Raw genomic sequence first — 17,656 nt, 5'->3', positions numbered from 1 at the left:
TCTACAGAGAATTAAATCTATGTTTATTGTAAATGAATTTTCAGACTTGAATAATTGTAACTTAAAACACGTAGGTTCTACAACTCAAAAATTGAGTCAAATCAAGATACAAGTGATACTTGAAAAAAGGTATAGGGTTAAACAGCATTTTAAAAATAAAGGTTTCAAAAAGTACATGTTATTCATTTGGTCCTACACAGGAGTTCATTATCAAAGTTTTAGATACACACAAGCACACAACCAATCCAGAATATGTTGGGTCTGTACATACAATCCCAGCAGCTGGTCGGTCACTTCTGTTTTTCACCTGCTGAACTCTCAACTAAACAGAAGGTATTTATAATTTTCCTCATTTGTTTTATTCAGTTGTCTACAAACAATTAAAAAATGTCTGAAAGCTTAAAAACAAAATTAATATTCCACTATAATTCCCTTAACAAGGGCTGAATATTGAGGATTCTGCTCATCTATGTAGAGTCATGGTTTACCAGATTACTGATAAACATTCATACCAAAGTGCACACATCATTCTGTGAAGAACATGAATTTGACTCAACAGCCCAAAATTAAACTGCAGATTTAATTTTCTCAAGATGTTACTAAAAGCTGACCAGTGCAGTTTCCTCTGTTAAGCTTTTAATTTAATCCCTAGGGTGTAAGCTTATTTGGGTACTTCTAGCTATAAATTTATTCCATAAGTACATTTTAATACAGAAGCAAAATACTGCAGATGCTGGAAATCTGAAAAAACAAAATGCTAGAAATACTCAGCAGGTCGAGCAGCATCTGTGGAAAGAGAAACAGAGTTAATGTTTCAGGTAGATAACCTTCCATCGGAACAGATGCTGCCTGACCGGAGAATTTCCAGAATTTTCTGTTTTTGTATTATTTCAGCACATTTTAATTCTGCACTGAGTCCCAAACCAAAAACTGCAAGTACAGTAGTTAGCCTGCTACTAGTTTTCTTTTTTAAAATTCCATGATTCCTTTGCCCTCGACTTCCAATAATATTTTTGGTTGTGCAAATGGGACCAACTTTGAAAAGTGGACGAATCCACAATCATAGTTCATGTTACACAGATTTCCAAGTTCACAAAGCCATAATACATCAGTTTGCCACACCACCCACATCGAAAGAGAGTATGCAGTCATCTGGCAACATGCCTAAAAAAAAAAAGACTGCAAATTCAGCACAAGAAAAAACAGATTTCAACACTCGTCCCAATTTCAAATCAATGCCTGCCAGTCTCAGTGCTCTATGGTCTTCTAATGCAGTTGTTTATATTCAGAATCCCAATTTTATCAATTTATACCATTATGATAAATTAGAAATCAGAATTGAATGCTTCAATTGAAGGTCTTATTTGTTGTGGGAAACTGTCCTCCATGATCAATGTTGTCAGAAAAGGTTGAAGAGACCGTGGGTACCCTGTTTTATAGTAGGAATTGCATTAGAACCTTTCATGTCTTACAAATCTTCATTGAACAAAAAAAATCCTGAATGTTCAACAGGTTATGAAGCATAATAACCTAAATTCTTCACTATAATTTGTACACAGGATTGCTTAAATAGTTCAGTGTTCTTTGGGTTACTAGTTAATTGGCTGATGCATGATATAATGATTATTTCAATAAGTCACTGCACTAAAAGGAATTTAAGTAGGAAACAAGTTAAAGTAGCATTTATTTAATTCACAATGAGTTAATAAAATCTTAATTTCATGCAAAACTTCAGCAACAATTTCACTTATTCCACGAGTTATTTTTCAGCTATTAAGACATGTATATTCGAACTCTGTCACGAATCGGAGAGCAGCATATCGGACATTTCTGCACAGCAGAACATTCTTTACATGTGGCTATATGACCACAGGGTACGAAGGCAATGCAAACATCACGTTCCCAGCAAATTTTGCAACACTTCTCTTCCTTCAGTTTTTTCAACTGTTCCTCCACATTTGTATCTATGAAGGGATATATCAAGAGACACGGCATTGAAACAGGCTTACAAGTTAAACTTGGTCAACATATACATGCTTCTAAAAATAAACCATTTGCAATTAGAATGCCAACACAACATATTCAAAGAGAAAGGAACTTGGTTTAAAAATATACCCAGAAAAAAAAAAGTCTAACGTAGCAAGTTAAAAAATATATTTCTACTTAAGGTCATGATGAATCAAGTCATGGCAATGCACAAGGCTGCCCATGAAACATGCAAGAATGTTTAATTTAACTAAACTATGGAGGTGTTGCACCAGACTGAACACAATCCCTTCATTAAAAGTTGTGAATTTTATGCTCATCTTAAACTAAGAGGCATGGCTGTGTGGGAATGCAATCCATTCCAGAAATCCAGTAACAGCACATCATCTTTAGTCCAGGTCATTTATCATTACTGGGGCAGGGGGGGGGTGGGGGTTCATGTTTTTTTCTCAGTGGACTGTGTAGGTATTCTGGGGTTCCAGGTAGTTGAAATTCATGTTCCTACTGAATGCACATCTCAGGTGCTGGCACCAACTAATCTGTGATGTTGCAATTCAAGAATTACCTACCAATGAAGCGACACTACTAAAAGCCTTTTCAAACCTCAAGGCCAACAAAATTCACAACAGAACAAAACCAGTGAATAAACATTAAATTCCCTCTATTCAAGGTTAGATCATCAGGGTTCAGGAGCCTTGTAGCCTGTTGTCTGCATGTTACACACTGATGTGCAGCACAGATAGCTGCAGAGGAAGTCATGCTCTATTCTTTTCCAAGTATCTACCAGTGAGTAAAGTCTCTCCTTTTATTGTTGAATTTTTTTCATTCGCCCCGTCATGTGGCATTTGTGCTAAGTTACAACTTGCTCTTGAATGCAAGGTTTATACCAAGAATTCATACCCATGAGGATTTGGATTGAGACTGCTCAAAACACAAGTCAAACAGCACCTGTACAATGAGACCAAGAAAATTTCTATCCTATTAGTTTGCAGCTGGTTTTGCAGATGTCCCAAAGGTCAAGAGACAGTCTCTAATCCACCAGATTACCCCAGTCCTCTCAAGTATATACATTTTTAAATTTTTCAGCCTTCAGAGAAAGGGATAGGTTAAGCTGATGGAGTTAGATGGAGAGTGGAAGGAGGCTCATGTGAAGGACAAAACACATGGATCAGTTGGACTGAGTGGCCTGTTTCTGCACTGTGCATTCTATGTAGTGCATTTAGTTTCAAAGATGCACTGTTCCTTCTTAATTTTAATGGAACTCTTGCTGTAGCTTTGATGAGAGAAGAAAAGACAAGGGGTAGGCACCAGTGCAAATACCTTTATTCTGGCCCTCATGTTCCTGCTCCTGTCTTTCTCTTTCAGCTGCCAGAAGATCCGTAACCAGCATTTCAACAGACCTGTACAGATCATGCGTCAACTGGAGTTTCTTCTTCACTAATTCCCTGATTAGTGAATTGTCAAATCCCATCTCAAGAGCACCCTGAACTACAGGAGACTGCATAAACCAGCTTTCTGAAAATACCAATACAAGAGACATGAATACATTGATGTAATATCAATCACCAGCAGAAGAATTAAAAATTTAACAAGATAATCATGACACACATTATGGAGCCTTGTTTTCAAAGATTGTAGTGAAAATCAATACCAATATATAACAATGAATGGTCAATATCTAAATTTTTGCGAAGAATTTCACAAATGTTAGCAAAAGACTAACCAGATGCAGGTAGATGTGCAGAAAGACCATCTTGTGGGAATGCTTCAGTCTGAAACAAAATATATTGCGAATCAAACAGTTGGCAAATGTTAATGGTTATAGGCTTTAAATAAAAAGCTTACCATTTATATATCCAAACATCAGAACTTGGGATGATTTTTGTAGACTGCAAGAATGCTGATGCCCTCATTTGAAAGCAAACAAAGAACAGGCCCTCCATGGAAAAATATTCTACCAAATGTTTCATCCCTCTTTAACTGCAAGTTTAAAAAGTTAATCACATAGAAAAGACGAGAGCAGAGTTTTGTGCCACAGCTTTGGAGAGAAATGTTTTTTTTTTGGGGGGGGGGGGGGGGGGGGGCGGTGGTTGCAGTGGAGGGAACAGGAAACACACACACAGAATTGTCAAGTAACTGAATCTGATTTCTGCTGCACTAAAAACACCTAGCAATTATATCTACACAGATTTAGTTGATTAACTTCCCGGAAAGCAATGTACGTGGTTAAGTCGGTCACATTGTTTGCTTCTGTCTGTCGAAGAGTGATTTCCTTAATTTAAGGATACTCCATTCAATTTTTTTTGGGGGGAAATTATCGACCATGTTCAAAGGTTACAAGGGTTAAGAAAAGGAAGCTAAAAAAGTTCCAAAACTTAAGAACTTGCATTTATAGAGCACCTATCGTGACTGCAGGACATCTTAGCACTTTACAGTCAATTAAAAGGAAAAAAGTGACTTGTATTTATACAGTGCTCTGAACCACTGGATATTTCAAAGCACTTGACAGCCAATGAAGTACTTGTGAGGTGTTGTCACTGTTGTGACCTCAAACACAGCAGCTAATTTGGCCACAGCAAGCTCCCACAAACAGAAATGTGATAATGACCAGATAATCTGTTTTTGTGATGTTGATTGAGGGATAAATATTGGCCAGGACACCCTGCTCTTCTTCGAAATAGTGCCACAGGATCTTCTAAATCCACCAGAGCAGGCAGATTGGGCTTCGGTTTAACATTTAACAGAAGACGACACCTCAGACATGGCAGCAATCCCTCAGTGCTGCACTGGAGTGTTAACCATGATTTTTGTACTCAAATTCTGGAGTGAGACTTCAACCCAGAGCATTGTGACTCAGATGAGACTGCTACCAAATGAGCCTCGGTGGACACAATCTTAATGACTCAGAAGCAAGTGCTTATAACCAGAGTCAAGTTGTTTAGATCCAAGTAGAAGATGATCATGAAGTATACTACAAAAGTGAAATTGATACCCTAAGCTTAAAATGCAGCACAGAGAATTAACAGAATAGGAGCACGAGTTGGCTTTCCAGCCTCTCAAGCCTGTTCCGCCATCCAATACAATCATGGCTGATGTTTGACTGCAATTGCACTTTCCTGCCCAATCCCCATATCCAGATTTCCCTCGTTGAAAAACAAGTTGCAGTTTTGAACATGGTCAATGACTGAGCGTCCACAATCCACTGGGGTAGAGAATTACAAATATATACAAACCTCAGTGAAAAAAATTCTCCCCTCAATCCTAAATGAGCTGCTACTTATCCTAAGATGATGCCCCTTCGTTCCAGACTCTTCAGCCAGGGAACAACCTCTCAGTATCCACCCTGTCAAGCCCCCTTCAGAATCTTGTATGCTTCCATGAGTTCACCTGCCATTTCTCTAAACTCCAGAGTATAGGCCCAATCTCCTCATAAGAGGATTCTCTCATCCCAGCTACCAAGCTAGGGAACCTTTGCTGCACCCTTCGAACAAGTATATCCTTCCTTAGATTATACCACCAAAACTGCGCACAGTATTCCAGGTGTACTTTTGAAATTCTGTACAATTGCAGCAAAACTTGCTTATTCTTGTACTCCAGCCCCCTTACAATAAAGTATAACATGCAATTTGACTTAATTGCTTGCTACACCTGCACACTAGTTTTTAGTGACTAATGAACAAAGACTCCCAGGACTCTTTGGACATCAGCACTTCCCAACCTCTCACCATTTAAGAAATACTCTTGTTTTTCTACCAAAGTGGATAACTTCTATTGAGAGTGGTTGCATTTTTTGTTAAATTATGAGGGTGTGTTTTAAAACCGAAAAAAGATTCCAATGATGCTGAAACTTTTTTTTTTATTAAAGAAAGTAATCAGAAGGTCTTTTGGACTGAGCTTGGAAATAACAGTTACTGAAAGGCACCGGTTTTCCGATAAATACCCAGACAGGGGCTTTTTTGACTTGGGGAAAGATGTTGACAAAGAAGTGACAGATCAAGATTTAAAGCTCTCAGGAGGCTTGACTCCCAAGATGTTTTTGGTTTGGCTTTGGACAGTGAGTGGGGTGTGGACAGTGGTTTGAAAAACAGTTGGAGATAACTTGCCAAGTGAGCAAATGCCATGACAGCTTGTTCCAGCTCTTTGAAAGCTCCAAGAAGCAAGGTTAAGAAACAGACTGAAATTGTTGCTGCATTTTTCCGGGAAAGCCTGCCCAAATTGAACTTCAATGTCAGACAAGAACTGCTCCAGGAAGATTCCAATGACAGCCGTCTACATGTACTTGGGATGCCAAAGCAAAACAAAGTACATGCGACATCTTTCCATATCTACTATTTTTTCTTCAAGAATTAGCAGTTATATGGACAAAGTATTCTTTTCGGTTTTTTTTGTAATATAACTCTGCAGAGTCAAACTCTGTTTGGTTAGCTGGTGCGTGCATGCGCATGTGAAGGGACTCAGTTAAAAAGGGAACTTTTATATTTCAATCTGTGTGTTTATGCTTTGCTTCATTATTGGTTGGGTCTTGTTTTATAGTAAAGTGATAATTTTGCTGTTTCAAGAAACCTGGTTGGTGTATTTTGATTTGGGATAAAAATAGAGTCTATGATTGACCATATCAGTAAATGGGGAAAAATTTAAATATATGTTATGACCTGTGGAGAAGTGGAACTAGAAAGCACTGCACTCCTCCCGCCTCGGTCGTAACATAATAAGGGGCCCTTTGCGGGATAACCCAACGCCGATGACGTACAATTCTAAGTGGGGTAATAATGAAAAGGGGAAAAGTAAAAACTAACAGGTTTCTTGTGCAGTAGATTAAAGATTACTCTGGCGGAATGTCTATCAGTTTCTGTGACCTTTCTGGGGAAGGATGATGTATCCCTGAGTGATTTGAGAAACTTAACCAAGGTTAAACCTAAAGGTTTTGGCATAAATGTTGTTAGATTTAAAACCAAGGATGCTGAAAGCAGACATAATTGAATACAACACTATTTGAAACTGCAAGAAGATAGCAGCAAAACAGAGGGTAGTGCAGTTGAATTAGCTAAATCTCAGTTACAGGTGAAGCAGCTTGAGCAGGAATAGGAAATAGAAAAAGCAATAGAATTGAAAAAACCTTGAGCTTGAAAGAGAATGGACAACAAAAACGTTTGAAATCTGAAAACGAGGAAAGGGAAAAGGGAGAACATTTTAGAGAAAGGAGGAAGGAAATTCAAAGTTAAAAAGATGGAACTAAGACAAAGGGGTGGTCCTGAATCTAGTGAAAGTTTTGTTGAAGCCAAGGACCCAGGGGAGTGCTATTTAAATTTGTGCAAGCTCTCCCCAAGTTTGAGGAAAAGGATGGAGGGGAATTTTTCATTTCTTTTGAAAAGATAGCCAAACAAATGAAGTGGCCAAAGGAAAGCTGGACACTGCTTATGCAAAGCAGGTTGATGGGCAGAGCTCAAAGTTTATGCCATGCTTTCTGAGGAGGCTTCTGCGGATTATGAGATGATAAAAAAAGGCTATTCGCACTGCTTATGAGTTAGTCCCTGACAATTTTGGAACCTCTGGAGACAGTCTAGGCTGACGTATATAGAATTCAAGAGGGTAAAGCAACTTTATTTTAATCATTGGATACAGGCACTAAAGTAGAAGCCACATGAGAACTGTGGGGAATTAATTCTCCTGAAATTAAAAAATTCACTCCCTCCGTTAGTAAGAACTCATGTAGAGAACCAGAAGGTTTTAATGAATAGACAGGCAGTGGAAATTGCTAATGATTATGAGCTTGTTTATAGGCCCAAACCCTTTGTCCATCACCCCCACAAACCTGAGAAGGATAGGAGGTGGGAGGGTGAAAGGAAAGCAAGTAGCTGGGGATAAGAAGGGACAACTAGGAACACCCTAGGATATTCTCCTCAGGCCAAAAAGGAAGAAGCTGAGGGTGGAAGTGAGGTCCGCAAACCTAAGTGTTACCATTGTCACAAGGTGGGACATGTTCGTGCAGAATGCTGGAAGTTGCGGGGTCAAACTATGGGATTTACTGGGGTACACAAAGCCCATGCAGAGAAAAAGGGCCCTAACCGGTAATACAACAGATCAGGCTGTAGTTCTGACTGCAGCTTTAAGGCCAAATAGCAAAACTAATGAGAATGCAAGGGACATGAGTAAGATACTTGAGAGTTATAGGGAACTCTTGTCAAAAGGAAAAGTAACTCCTTATCCTTTAAGTGAGGCAGGCAAACATATGGTTATACTCAGGGATACATGAGCCACCCAAAATCGTTTCTGGGGAAAGGCATAACTATCCCACCAGAGAGTGCACTGACTGCCAAGGTTTTAGTGAATGGTATTGGTGGGGAGTATATACCCATACCCTTATATGGGGTGCACCTAGAGTGTGACTTAATGTCTCGAACAGCAATGGTAGAAGTTGTCCAGTTTGCCAGTAGATGGAGTTGACCTGCTCCTGGGGAATGATTTTGCCAGAACCATGGTAGCAGTTTCTTCAACAGTCACAGAAAGACCAAGTGAAGTTTAAGATGACAGAACAGTTGCAGGAAAAAAAGATTCCAGAAATTTTTCCTTCATGTGTAGGGACCCGAACAATGGCTAAACAAATTCCATTGTCAGAGGTAAAAGTGGCACCACAGACAGCCGAATATCTTGAACTTTCTTTGGGGATGTCCTCAAAACAATGATCAGGGCACAGTATCATGAATATCAAGATGATTGGGATAAAGGGCTAGAATTTCCTTTGTTTGCCACTAGGGGTTCAACTAATGAGTCTACTGTTTTCAGTCTTTTTGAATTAGTTTATGGACGTGAGATAAGAAGTCCTCTAAAACTAATCAAAGAAAGGTTGTTAGAACAGAGGGAAGAATCCTCTGCGAGATTATGTATCCTTGTTCCAGGAACAGTTCACGAGAGCTTGCAAAGTGGCTCAGGAACAACTTAAAACTTGGCAAACAACCACGCCAAGACGAAAACATTTCAACCGGGGATGAGGTGTTAGCATTACTGCCTTAACAGGGTGAACCATTGTAAGCACAGTTCAATGGTCAACAGAATTAGTAAGGTAAATGATTTGATTGACATCCCAGATTGCGGGAAAAAGAATCAGCTGTGTCTTATCAATATGTCAAAACATTATCATCGCACGGAGGATAAGCAAGCACATGCAGGTCAGCTGGTAGGGACACTGGAGGATAAAAGAGATAGTGAGAATGAGGCAGAAGGAGGCCTAGACAATTCTCAAATTGAACCTCCTATTATGCAGTTAGCTAAATGTGAATTGTTAGGGAGATGGGACACTATGCTTCCACATTTAGATGCAGAATGACGAGAAGACCTAACACAGCATTTAAGAGAGTCTGTAGGGATAAACCAGGATGTACAAACTTAGCCACACATGACGTGGATGTAGGGGAATCCTTTCATATAAAACAGCATCCTTATCGCTTGAGTCCAGAGAAACAGACCCAGGTAAAAGCAGAAATACAATATATGCTGGAAAGCCACCAAATTGAGCCCAAAGCAGCTGGAGTTCACCAGTGGTATTAGGGTCGAAACCCGACTGTTCAACTAGACTCTGTATAGACTACAAAGAGGTTAATGCAGTAACAAAGGCAGACTCCTACCCAATACCTCTCTTGAAGACTGTATTGACAGAGTGGGAAGGCCATGTTATTTACAAAAATACATTTGTTAAAGGGATACTGGCAAGTTCCTTTCACACCCCGAGCTGAAGAACATAGAACAGTACAGCACAGCACAGGCCCTTCGGCCCACGATGTTGTGCCGAACCTTTAACCTACTCTAGGATCAAACTAACTACATACCCTTCATTCTACTATCATCCATGTACCTATCCAAGAGTTGCTTAAATGTCCCTAATGTATCTGCTTCTACCACCACCGCTGGCAGCGCATTCCACGCACCCACCACTCTGTGTAAAGAACCTACCTCTGACATCTCCCCAAAACCTTCCTCCAATCACCTTAAAATTATGCCCCCTGGTGATAGCCCTTTCCACCCTGGGAAAAAGTCTCTGGCTATCCACTCTATCTATGCCTCTCATCATCTTGTACCCCTCTATCAAGTCACCTCTCATCCTTCTTCGCTCCAATGAGAAAATCCCCAGCTCCCTCAATCTTTCTTTGTAGGACAAGCCCTCCAGTCCAGGCAGCATCCTGGTAAATCTCCTCTGCACCCTCTCAAGCTTCCACATCCTTCCTATAATGAGGCGACCAGAACTGAACACAATATTCCAAGTGTGGTCAAACCAGGGCCTTATAGAGCTGCAGCATAACCTCGCGGCTCTTAAACTCAATCCCCCTGTTAACGAAAGCAAACACACCATACGCCTTCTCAACAACCCTATCAACTTGGGTGGCAACTTTGAGCGATAACTTTGCGCGATCTATGGACATGGACCCCAAGATCCCTCTGTTCCTCCACACTACCAAGAATCCTGTCTTTAAGCCTGTATTCCGCATTCAAATTCGACTTTCCAAAATGAATCACTTCACACTTTTCCAGGTTGAACTCCATCCGCCACTTCTCAGCCCAGCTCTGCATCCTGTCAATGTCCCGTTGCAACCTACAACAGCCCTCCACACTATCCACAACTCCAGCAACCTTCGTGTCATCGGCAAACTTGCTAACCCAGCCTTCCACTTCCTCATCCAAGTCATTTATAAAAATCACAAAGAACAGAGGTCCCAGAACAGATCCCTGCGGAACACCACTGGTCACCGAGCTCCAGGCTGAATACTTTCCATCTACTACCACCCTCGGTCTTCTATGGGCCAGCCAATTCTGTATCCAGACAGCCAACTTTCCCTGTATCCCATGCGTCCTTACTTTCTGAATGAGCCTACCATGGGGAACCTTATCAAATGCCTTGCTAAAATCCATATGCACCACATCCACTGTGGCACAGTGGCGCAGTGGTTAGCACTGCAGCCTCACAGCTCCAGGGACCCGGGTTCGATTCTGGGTACTGCCTGTGTGGAGTTTGCAAGTTCTCCCTGTGTCTGCGTGGGTCTGCAAGCCAAAAGACTTGCAGTTTGGTAGGTAAATTGGCCATTATAAAATTGTCACTAGGATAGGTAGGTGGTAGGGAAATATCGGGACAGATGGGGATGTTTGGTAGGAATATGGGATTAGTGTAGGATTAGTGTAAATGGGTGGTTGATGGTCAGCACAGACTCGGTGGGCCGAAGGGCCTGTTTCAGTGCTGTATCTCTAATCTAATCTTCCTTCATCAACGTGTTTTGTCACATCTTCAAAGAATTCAATAAGGCTTGTGCGGCATGACCTGCCCCTCTCAAAGCCATGCTGACTGTCTCTAATCAAACTATGCTTTTCCAAATAATCATAAATCCTGTCTCTCAGAATCCTCTCCAATAATTTGCCCACTACCAACGTAAGACTGACTGGTCTATAATTCCCAGGGTTATTCCTATTCCCTTTCTTGAACAAGGGAACAACATTTGCCACCCTCCAATCATCCAGCACTACTCCACTGGACAGTGAAGACGCAAAGATAATCGCCAACAGCGCGGCAATCTCTTCCCTCGCTTCCCGTAATATCCTTGGGTATATCCCGTCTGGCCCCGGGGACTTATCTGTCCTCATGTCTTTCAAAATTTCCAGCACATCCTCGCTCTTAACATCAACCTGTTCGAGCATATCAGCCTGTTCCACGTTGTCCTCACAAATGACCAGGTCCCTCTCACTAGTGAATACTGAAGCACTATCCCTGATCGGCTCTACCCTCATTCTGGCCATCCTCTTGTTCCTCAAGTGTAGAACGCCTTGGGATTTTCCTTAATCCTACCCGCCAAGACCTTTTCATGTCCCCTTCTAGCTCCAAGTCCATTCTTCAGTTCCTTCCTGGCTACCTTGTAACCCTCTAGAGCCCTTTCTGATCCTTGCTTCCTCAACCTTAAGTAAGCTTCCTTCTTCCTCTTGACTAGCTGTTCCACATCTCTTGTCATCCAAGGTTCCTTCACCATACCATCCCTTCCTTGCCTCATCGGGACAAACCTATCCAGCAGTCGCAGCAAGTGCTCCCTAAACAACCTCCACATTTCTGTCGTGCATTTCCCCGAGAACATCTGTTCCCAATTTATGCTCCCCAGTTCCTGCCTAATAGCATTGTAATTCCCCCTCCCCCAATTAAGTATTTTCCCATCCCGTCTGCTCCTGTCCCTTTCCATGACTATAGCAAAGGTTAGGGAGTTGTGATCACTATCACCGAAATGCTCTCCCAATGAGAGATCTGCCACCTGGCCTGGTTCGTTGCCAAGCACCAAGTCCCATATAGCCTCCCCTCTAGATGGCCTATCTACATATTGAGTCAGGAAACCTTCCTGGACACACCTGACAAAAACTACTCCATCTAAACTATTCGCACTAAGGAGGTTCCAATCAATATTAGGGAAGTTGAAGTCACCCATGACAACAACCCTGTTACTTCTGCACCTTACCAAAATCTGCCTCCCAATCTGTTCCTCCATGTCTCTGTTGTTATTGGGGAGTCTATAGAAAACTCCCAATAAAGTGACTGCTCCTTTCCTGTTTCTGACTTCCACCCATAATGACTCAGTAGACAAACCCTCCTCGACGACCTCCCTTTCTGCAGCTGCGATACTATCCCTGATTAGCAATGCCACTCCCCCACCTCTTTTACCTCCCTCCCTATTCCTTTTGAAACGTCTAAACCCCGGAACATCCAACATCCATTCTTGCCCCTGTGAGATCCAAGTCTCCGTAATGGCCACAACATCATAGCTCCAAGTACTGATCCATGCTCTAAGTTCATCACCCTTATTCCTGACACTTCTTGCATTAAAATAGACACACTTCAACCCATCATACTGGCTGCAACTTTGCCCTGTCAACTGTCTAACCTTCCTCACAGACTCTCTGCACTCTGTATCTGCCTGTTCAACAGCTACCCCATCCACTGATCCGTAGCTCCGGTTCCCATCCTCCTGCCAAACTAGTTTAAACCCTCCCGAAGACCTCTCGCCCAGGATATTGGTGCCCCTCCAGTTCAGGTGCAACCCGTCCTTCTTGTACAGGTCCCACCTTCCCCAGAAGGTATCCCAATGATCCACATATCTGAATCCCTCCCTCCTACACCAGTTCTGTAGCCACGTGTTCAGCTGCACTCGCTCTCTGTTTCTAGCCTCACTCGCACTTGGCACCGGTAACAATCCTGAAAATACTACTCTGCTCGTCCTGCCTTTCAGCTTCCAACCTAACTCCCTATATTTGTTTTTCCGGTCCTCATCCCTTTTCCTAGCTATGTCATTGGTACCGATATGTACCACGACCTCTGGCTGCTCCCCCTCCCCCTTAAGAATCCTGTAGACTCGGTCCGAGACATCCCTGACCCTGGCACCCGGGAGGCAAAATACCATCCGGGAGTCTCGTTCGCGACCACAGAATCTCCTGTCTGTTCCTCTAACCATTGAATCGCCTATCGCTATCCTATTCTCCCCCCTTCCCTTCTGAGCCACTGGGTCTGGCTCAGTGCCAGAGACCTGGCCAATGTGGCTTTCCCCTGGTAGGTCGTCCCCCTCAACCGTATCCAAAACGGTATATTTATTATTGAGGGGGACGGCCACAGGGGATCCCTGCACTGTGCGCCTATTCCCTTTCCCTCCCCTGACGGTCACCCAGCTACTTTTATCCTGTAACTTAGGTGTCAGTACTTCCCTATTACAGCTCTCTATCACCCCCTCAGCATCCTGAATGATCCGAACTTCATCCAGCTCCAGTTCCCTAATGCAGTCTGAGAGGAGCTGGAGTTGGGTGCACTTCTCACAGGTGAAGTCAGCAGGGACACCAGTGGTGACCCTTACCTCCCACATCCTGCAAGAGGAGCATGCAACTGCCCTAGCTTCCATCTCCTCTGCACTAAATTGACAACAGAGAATAAAAAAAAAGGGAAAACCTTACCAAACCCTCCACACATGAGTCCTTTTTGTTTGGTTAGAGGAGGAGGATGGGTGGGAAACACTACACGTGTAGTGTTTCGGGTTTAGCCACTGCCCGAATATATAAGTTTACTTACCCAGCAGTCTCCGTGTCCGCCGAAACAAAAGGTAAGTTGCTTAAAACTGAAACGCACCTTCCCAGCTGACACCTGAAATATCAACTTTTGTCACACTGGACAGTCTTTTCCAGTGCCGAGTGATGCCATTCAGGCTTGGGAATGCCCTGGCCACTTTTTGGAGACTAGTGAACCAAGTGATAGCCAGTGATCCCAATTGTGTGGTTTACCTTGATGTGCTACTCTATAGTTACACTTTGAAGAACTGGGGGGCTCTGTTTGGAAGGCGAGAGTCGGTTGATTTGGTGATAAATTTGAGGAAAGACTTGAAAACCAGAATGCCAGACTATTGTTATGGAGTTTACTATTACAGCCCTATCACTTAAAGATTATGCACATTGCGGGCAAAAATAATGTTATTGCATATGCTTTAATCGAGAATCTAACTTTTTTCAAGTTAGATAAAAGAGGGTAGAGAGTGAAATTGTATTAACAAGAGCGAATGAGGAGGAGTGCGAAAATGTGTTTTAAAATGTATCTATTTTTCCCGCACTTGGTAATGAAACGCATTAAAAAATGGCGTTCCATTCCTCTAAGGGTGGAGGCGTTATGAAAGTGGTTCTGTTTTTGTTAAAATGCTTTTTGAGAAATGCATAGTCAAACTGAAGAAATGTTAGACAGTTTTATTTTCCAAGAGGGTAAAGAGGACACAAAGAATGAGTTTGAAAATGTTTACTGGCTGTAACATGACAAGTTAAAATATAACAGAAACCTCGGTAAGTAGGGAAGATGTGTGCAGAGAAGTGTCAGTCGCATGCCTCTTGATAAAACAGAACCCCAGCACCATGTCTTTAAAAAAGCTGCAGGAGAAGAGAATTCCCAAGTAAGGAGAGAAGACCACAACCCAGCTCAGCTTTCCAGCACCTCTCCAAAAGACTGAGAAGTCCACTGTTTCAACTCATCTCGTCTCCTATCTTTGAAAGAAAAGCCTGCTAAAATTAATTCTCAACACCACCTGAAAAGAATGGTTCTAAAAGATCTCAGTGACCTGTCTATGTGTACTCAGAGGCTAGACTGTGTGCCAGTTTTGGAACACATCACATCTCATCTGTGTTTTCTTCAAGAATGAAGAAGTATTCAGCCCAAGTGTTTTTGTCTGTAACAGAGCTCAGAACAAAAATGCCTTTTTTCTCTCCAGTTAACCAGTGGATGTGTGAGTGTGTGAGGGACTAAGGTAAAAGGGATCTTTAAATTTTCAATCTGTGCGTTTATGCTTTACTTCATCACTGATTAAGCCTCGTTTTATCATAAACTGATAATTTTGTTGTTCATTAAATAACCATAGTTAGTGCGTTTTATTCTGGGAAAAATAGATGAAAGATCGACCGTATCGGTAACATTCAATCTACGTTGTGACTTGTGGAGAAGCGGAAACAGTGCATTCCTTCTGACTTGGTCACAACACAGCCAAGATGTTGTAATATACTTAATTTAGTGGTGTGCTCATGACCGGTGCAGCGAATAAGGCCCATGCAAAGAATAGCAGTAAAAATTTTAAAAAAATTAAAGGCTCTTTATCTGAATGCACTGAGCATTAATAGTAAGATGGATGAATTAGTGGCACAAACGGTTTAGAGCTAATCGCCATGACAGACATGGTTTCAAGGTGACCAATGCTGGAAAATAAATATTCCACGGTATACAACAGGTCGAACAGACAGAATAGAACAAGTAGGCCTGATAGTAAAGGATGACACAAGGATGGTAGTGACAAAGGATCTTGGCTCAGATGATCATGAAGTAGAATCAGTATAGCTGGAGATTATGAATAACAAGGGTCAGAAAACATTGGCGGGAGTAGTTTATAGGTCCCTCCAACACTAGTTATAAAATCGCTGGACAAAACATTAAAAAATAATTAGAGCTTGTAACAAAGGCAAAGTAATAACTGTGGAGGACTTGAATCTTCATATGGACTGGACAAATCCAACTGGGAAAAGGTAGTCCGGAAGATGAGCTTGTAGAATGCTTTTGTAAAACTTTCCTGGAACAATCTCTTACAGAACCAACTAGAGATAGTCATTTTAAATCTAGCATTGTGCAATGAGGCAGGGTTAATTAGTAATCACAAGGTAAAAGATCCACGGGGATAAAGTGATTATACAATTCAATTCCATATTAAGTTTTAAAGAGACATACTCCAATCCCAAACAAGAATCTTAACCTTAAAGCCAATTGCACAGGTATGAGGGAGAGCTGGCTAAAGTTGATTGGGTAAATAGATTAAAAGCAATTGAGGAAAATAAAAGGTGAGAAACATTTAACAATTCAAAGGAATAATACAAAATTTTCAACAAAAATACATTCCATTAAAGTCAAAACTCAGCAAGATCCACCTATGGATTACTAGGGAAGTTCAGGATATCATTGGGTTAAAAAGGTTTATATGTTGTGAAGAATACTGGGGGAGATAGACTGCACAAGAGTAGGGAATAGTACGTTATTAGGTGGGGTCAGAGTAAGGGAGAAAGAAAGAAAGTCTGAATCAGGGTTAATGTGAATGCACGGAGTGTGGTTAATAAGACTGGTGAGGTACAGGTGCAGATTGCCATGTGGAAATATGTTATGGATAGGACCTTGTTATGGGCAGGACCGGGTGTTAAATATTCCCGAATACAAGGTGTTCAGGAAAGATAGGAAAAGGAAAAAAGGGGGAGGTGTGGCAGTATTGATTAAGGAGAACATTGCAATGCTGGAGAAAAAAGCATGTCCCAGAGTCGTCAAGGGCAGAATCAATTTGGCTCGAGCCAAGGAACAAAAAAGTACGGTCACATTGCTCGGTGTTGTCTATAGGCCGCCAGCTAGTGGGAAGGACACTGAGGAACAAATTTGCAAGGAAATTACAGAAACGTGCAAAAAATTATAGGGTAGTTATGAGGGACTTTAATTATCCAAACATAGACTGGGATAACAGTAGTGTAAAGGGCAGTAAGAGGCAAGAGTTCCTAGAGTGTGTTCAGGAAAACAGTATGTTGCTAGTCCAATGAGAAAGGAGGCACTGCTAGACCAGGATCGTGGGAATGAGGTGGGCCAAGTGGATCAAGTATCAGTAAGAAAGCATTTAGGGGATAGTGATCATTGTATCATAAGGTTTAGGCTGACTATGGAAAAGGACAAAGAGCAATCCAGGGCAAGAATAATTAACCTGAAGGCCAACTTCAATGGGGTAAGAATGGAGCTGGGGCAAATAAATTGGAGTTCAAAAGCTGGCAGGAAAACTGGTAGATGAACAGTGGGCTATCTTCAAAGAAGAAATAGTTTGGGCGCAGTCAAGGTATGTTCCCTCAAAGGGGAAAGGTAAGGCAAACAAATCCAAAGCCTCCTGGATGACTAAAGAGGAAGAGATTAAGATAAAGAAAAAAAATAAGTGCTTATGACAGATGCCAGGTAGAAAATACTATTGAGAACCAGGCTGAATATAGAAGGCCCAGAGGGAAAGTGAAAAGAAAACAAGAGAAGCGAAGAGAGAACACGAAAAGAGACTGGCAGCTAACATTAAAGGAAATCCCAAAGTTTTCTACAGGCACATAAATAGTAAAAAGGTGGTAAAAGGGAGGA

General features: G+C 41.7%; 1 protein-coding gene across 8 annotated transcripts in view; it reads right to left on the bottom strand.

Moving 5' to 3' along the window:
• Nucleotides 1-336: 336 nt before the first annotated feature.
• LOC137377585 (E3 ubiquitin-protein ligase XIAP-like) overlaps nt 337-17,656 on the bottom strand; it is a 64,257-nt gene continuing 46,937 nt past the window's right edge. For 7 of the 8 annotated variants that reach the window (XM_068047368.1, XM_068047370.1, XM_068047369.1 and 4 more), the window contains 3 exons: nt 3,710-3,758; nt 3,307-3,501; nt 337-1,964 (listed from right to left, as the gene is read on the bottom strand). In XM_068047368.1, coding sequence (XP_067903469.1) covers nt 1,774-1,964; nt 3,307-3,501; nt 3,710-3,758 — 435 coding nt within the window. In that variant the 3' untranslated portion in view covers nt 337-1,773. The remainder of the gene's footprint in view (nt 1,965-3,306; nt 3,502-3,709; nt 3,759-17,656) is intronic. The other variant, XM_068047374.1, reaches the window with a different exon arrangement.

This window comes from Heterodontus francisci, chromosome 15 (genome assembly GCF_036365525.1).
Source record: "Heterodontus francisci isolate sHetFra1 chromosome 15, sHetFra1.hap1, whole genome shotgun sequence".
NCBI lineage: Eukaryota > Metazoa > Chordata > Chondrichthyes > Heterodontiformes > Heterodontidae > Heterodontus > Heterodontus francisci.
The sequence above is the reverse complement of the archived record's forward strand: the minus strand, read 5'-3'. Positions and strand labels throughout refer to the sequence as shown.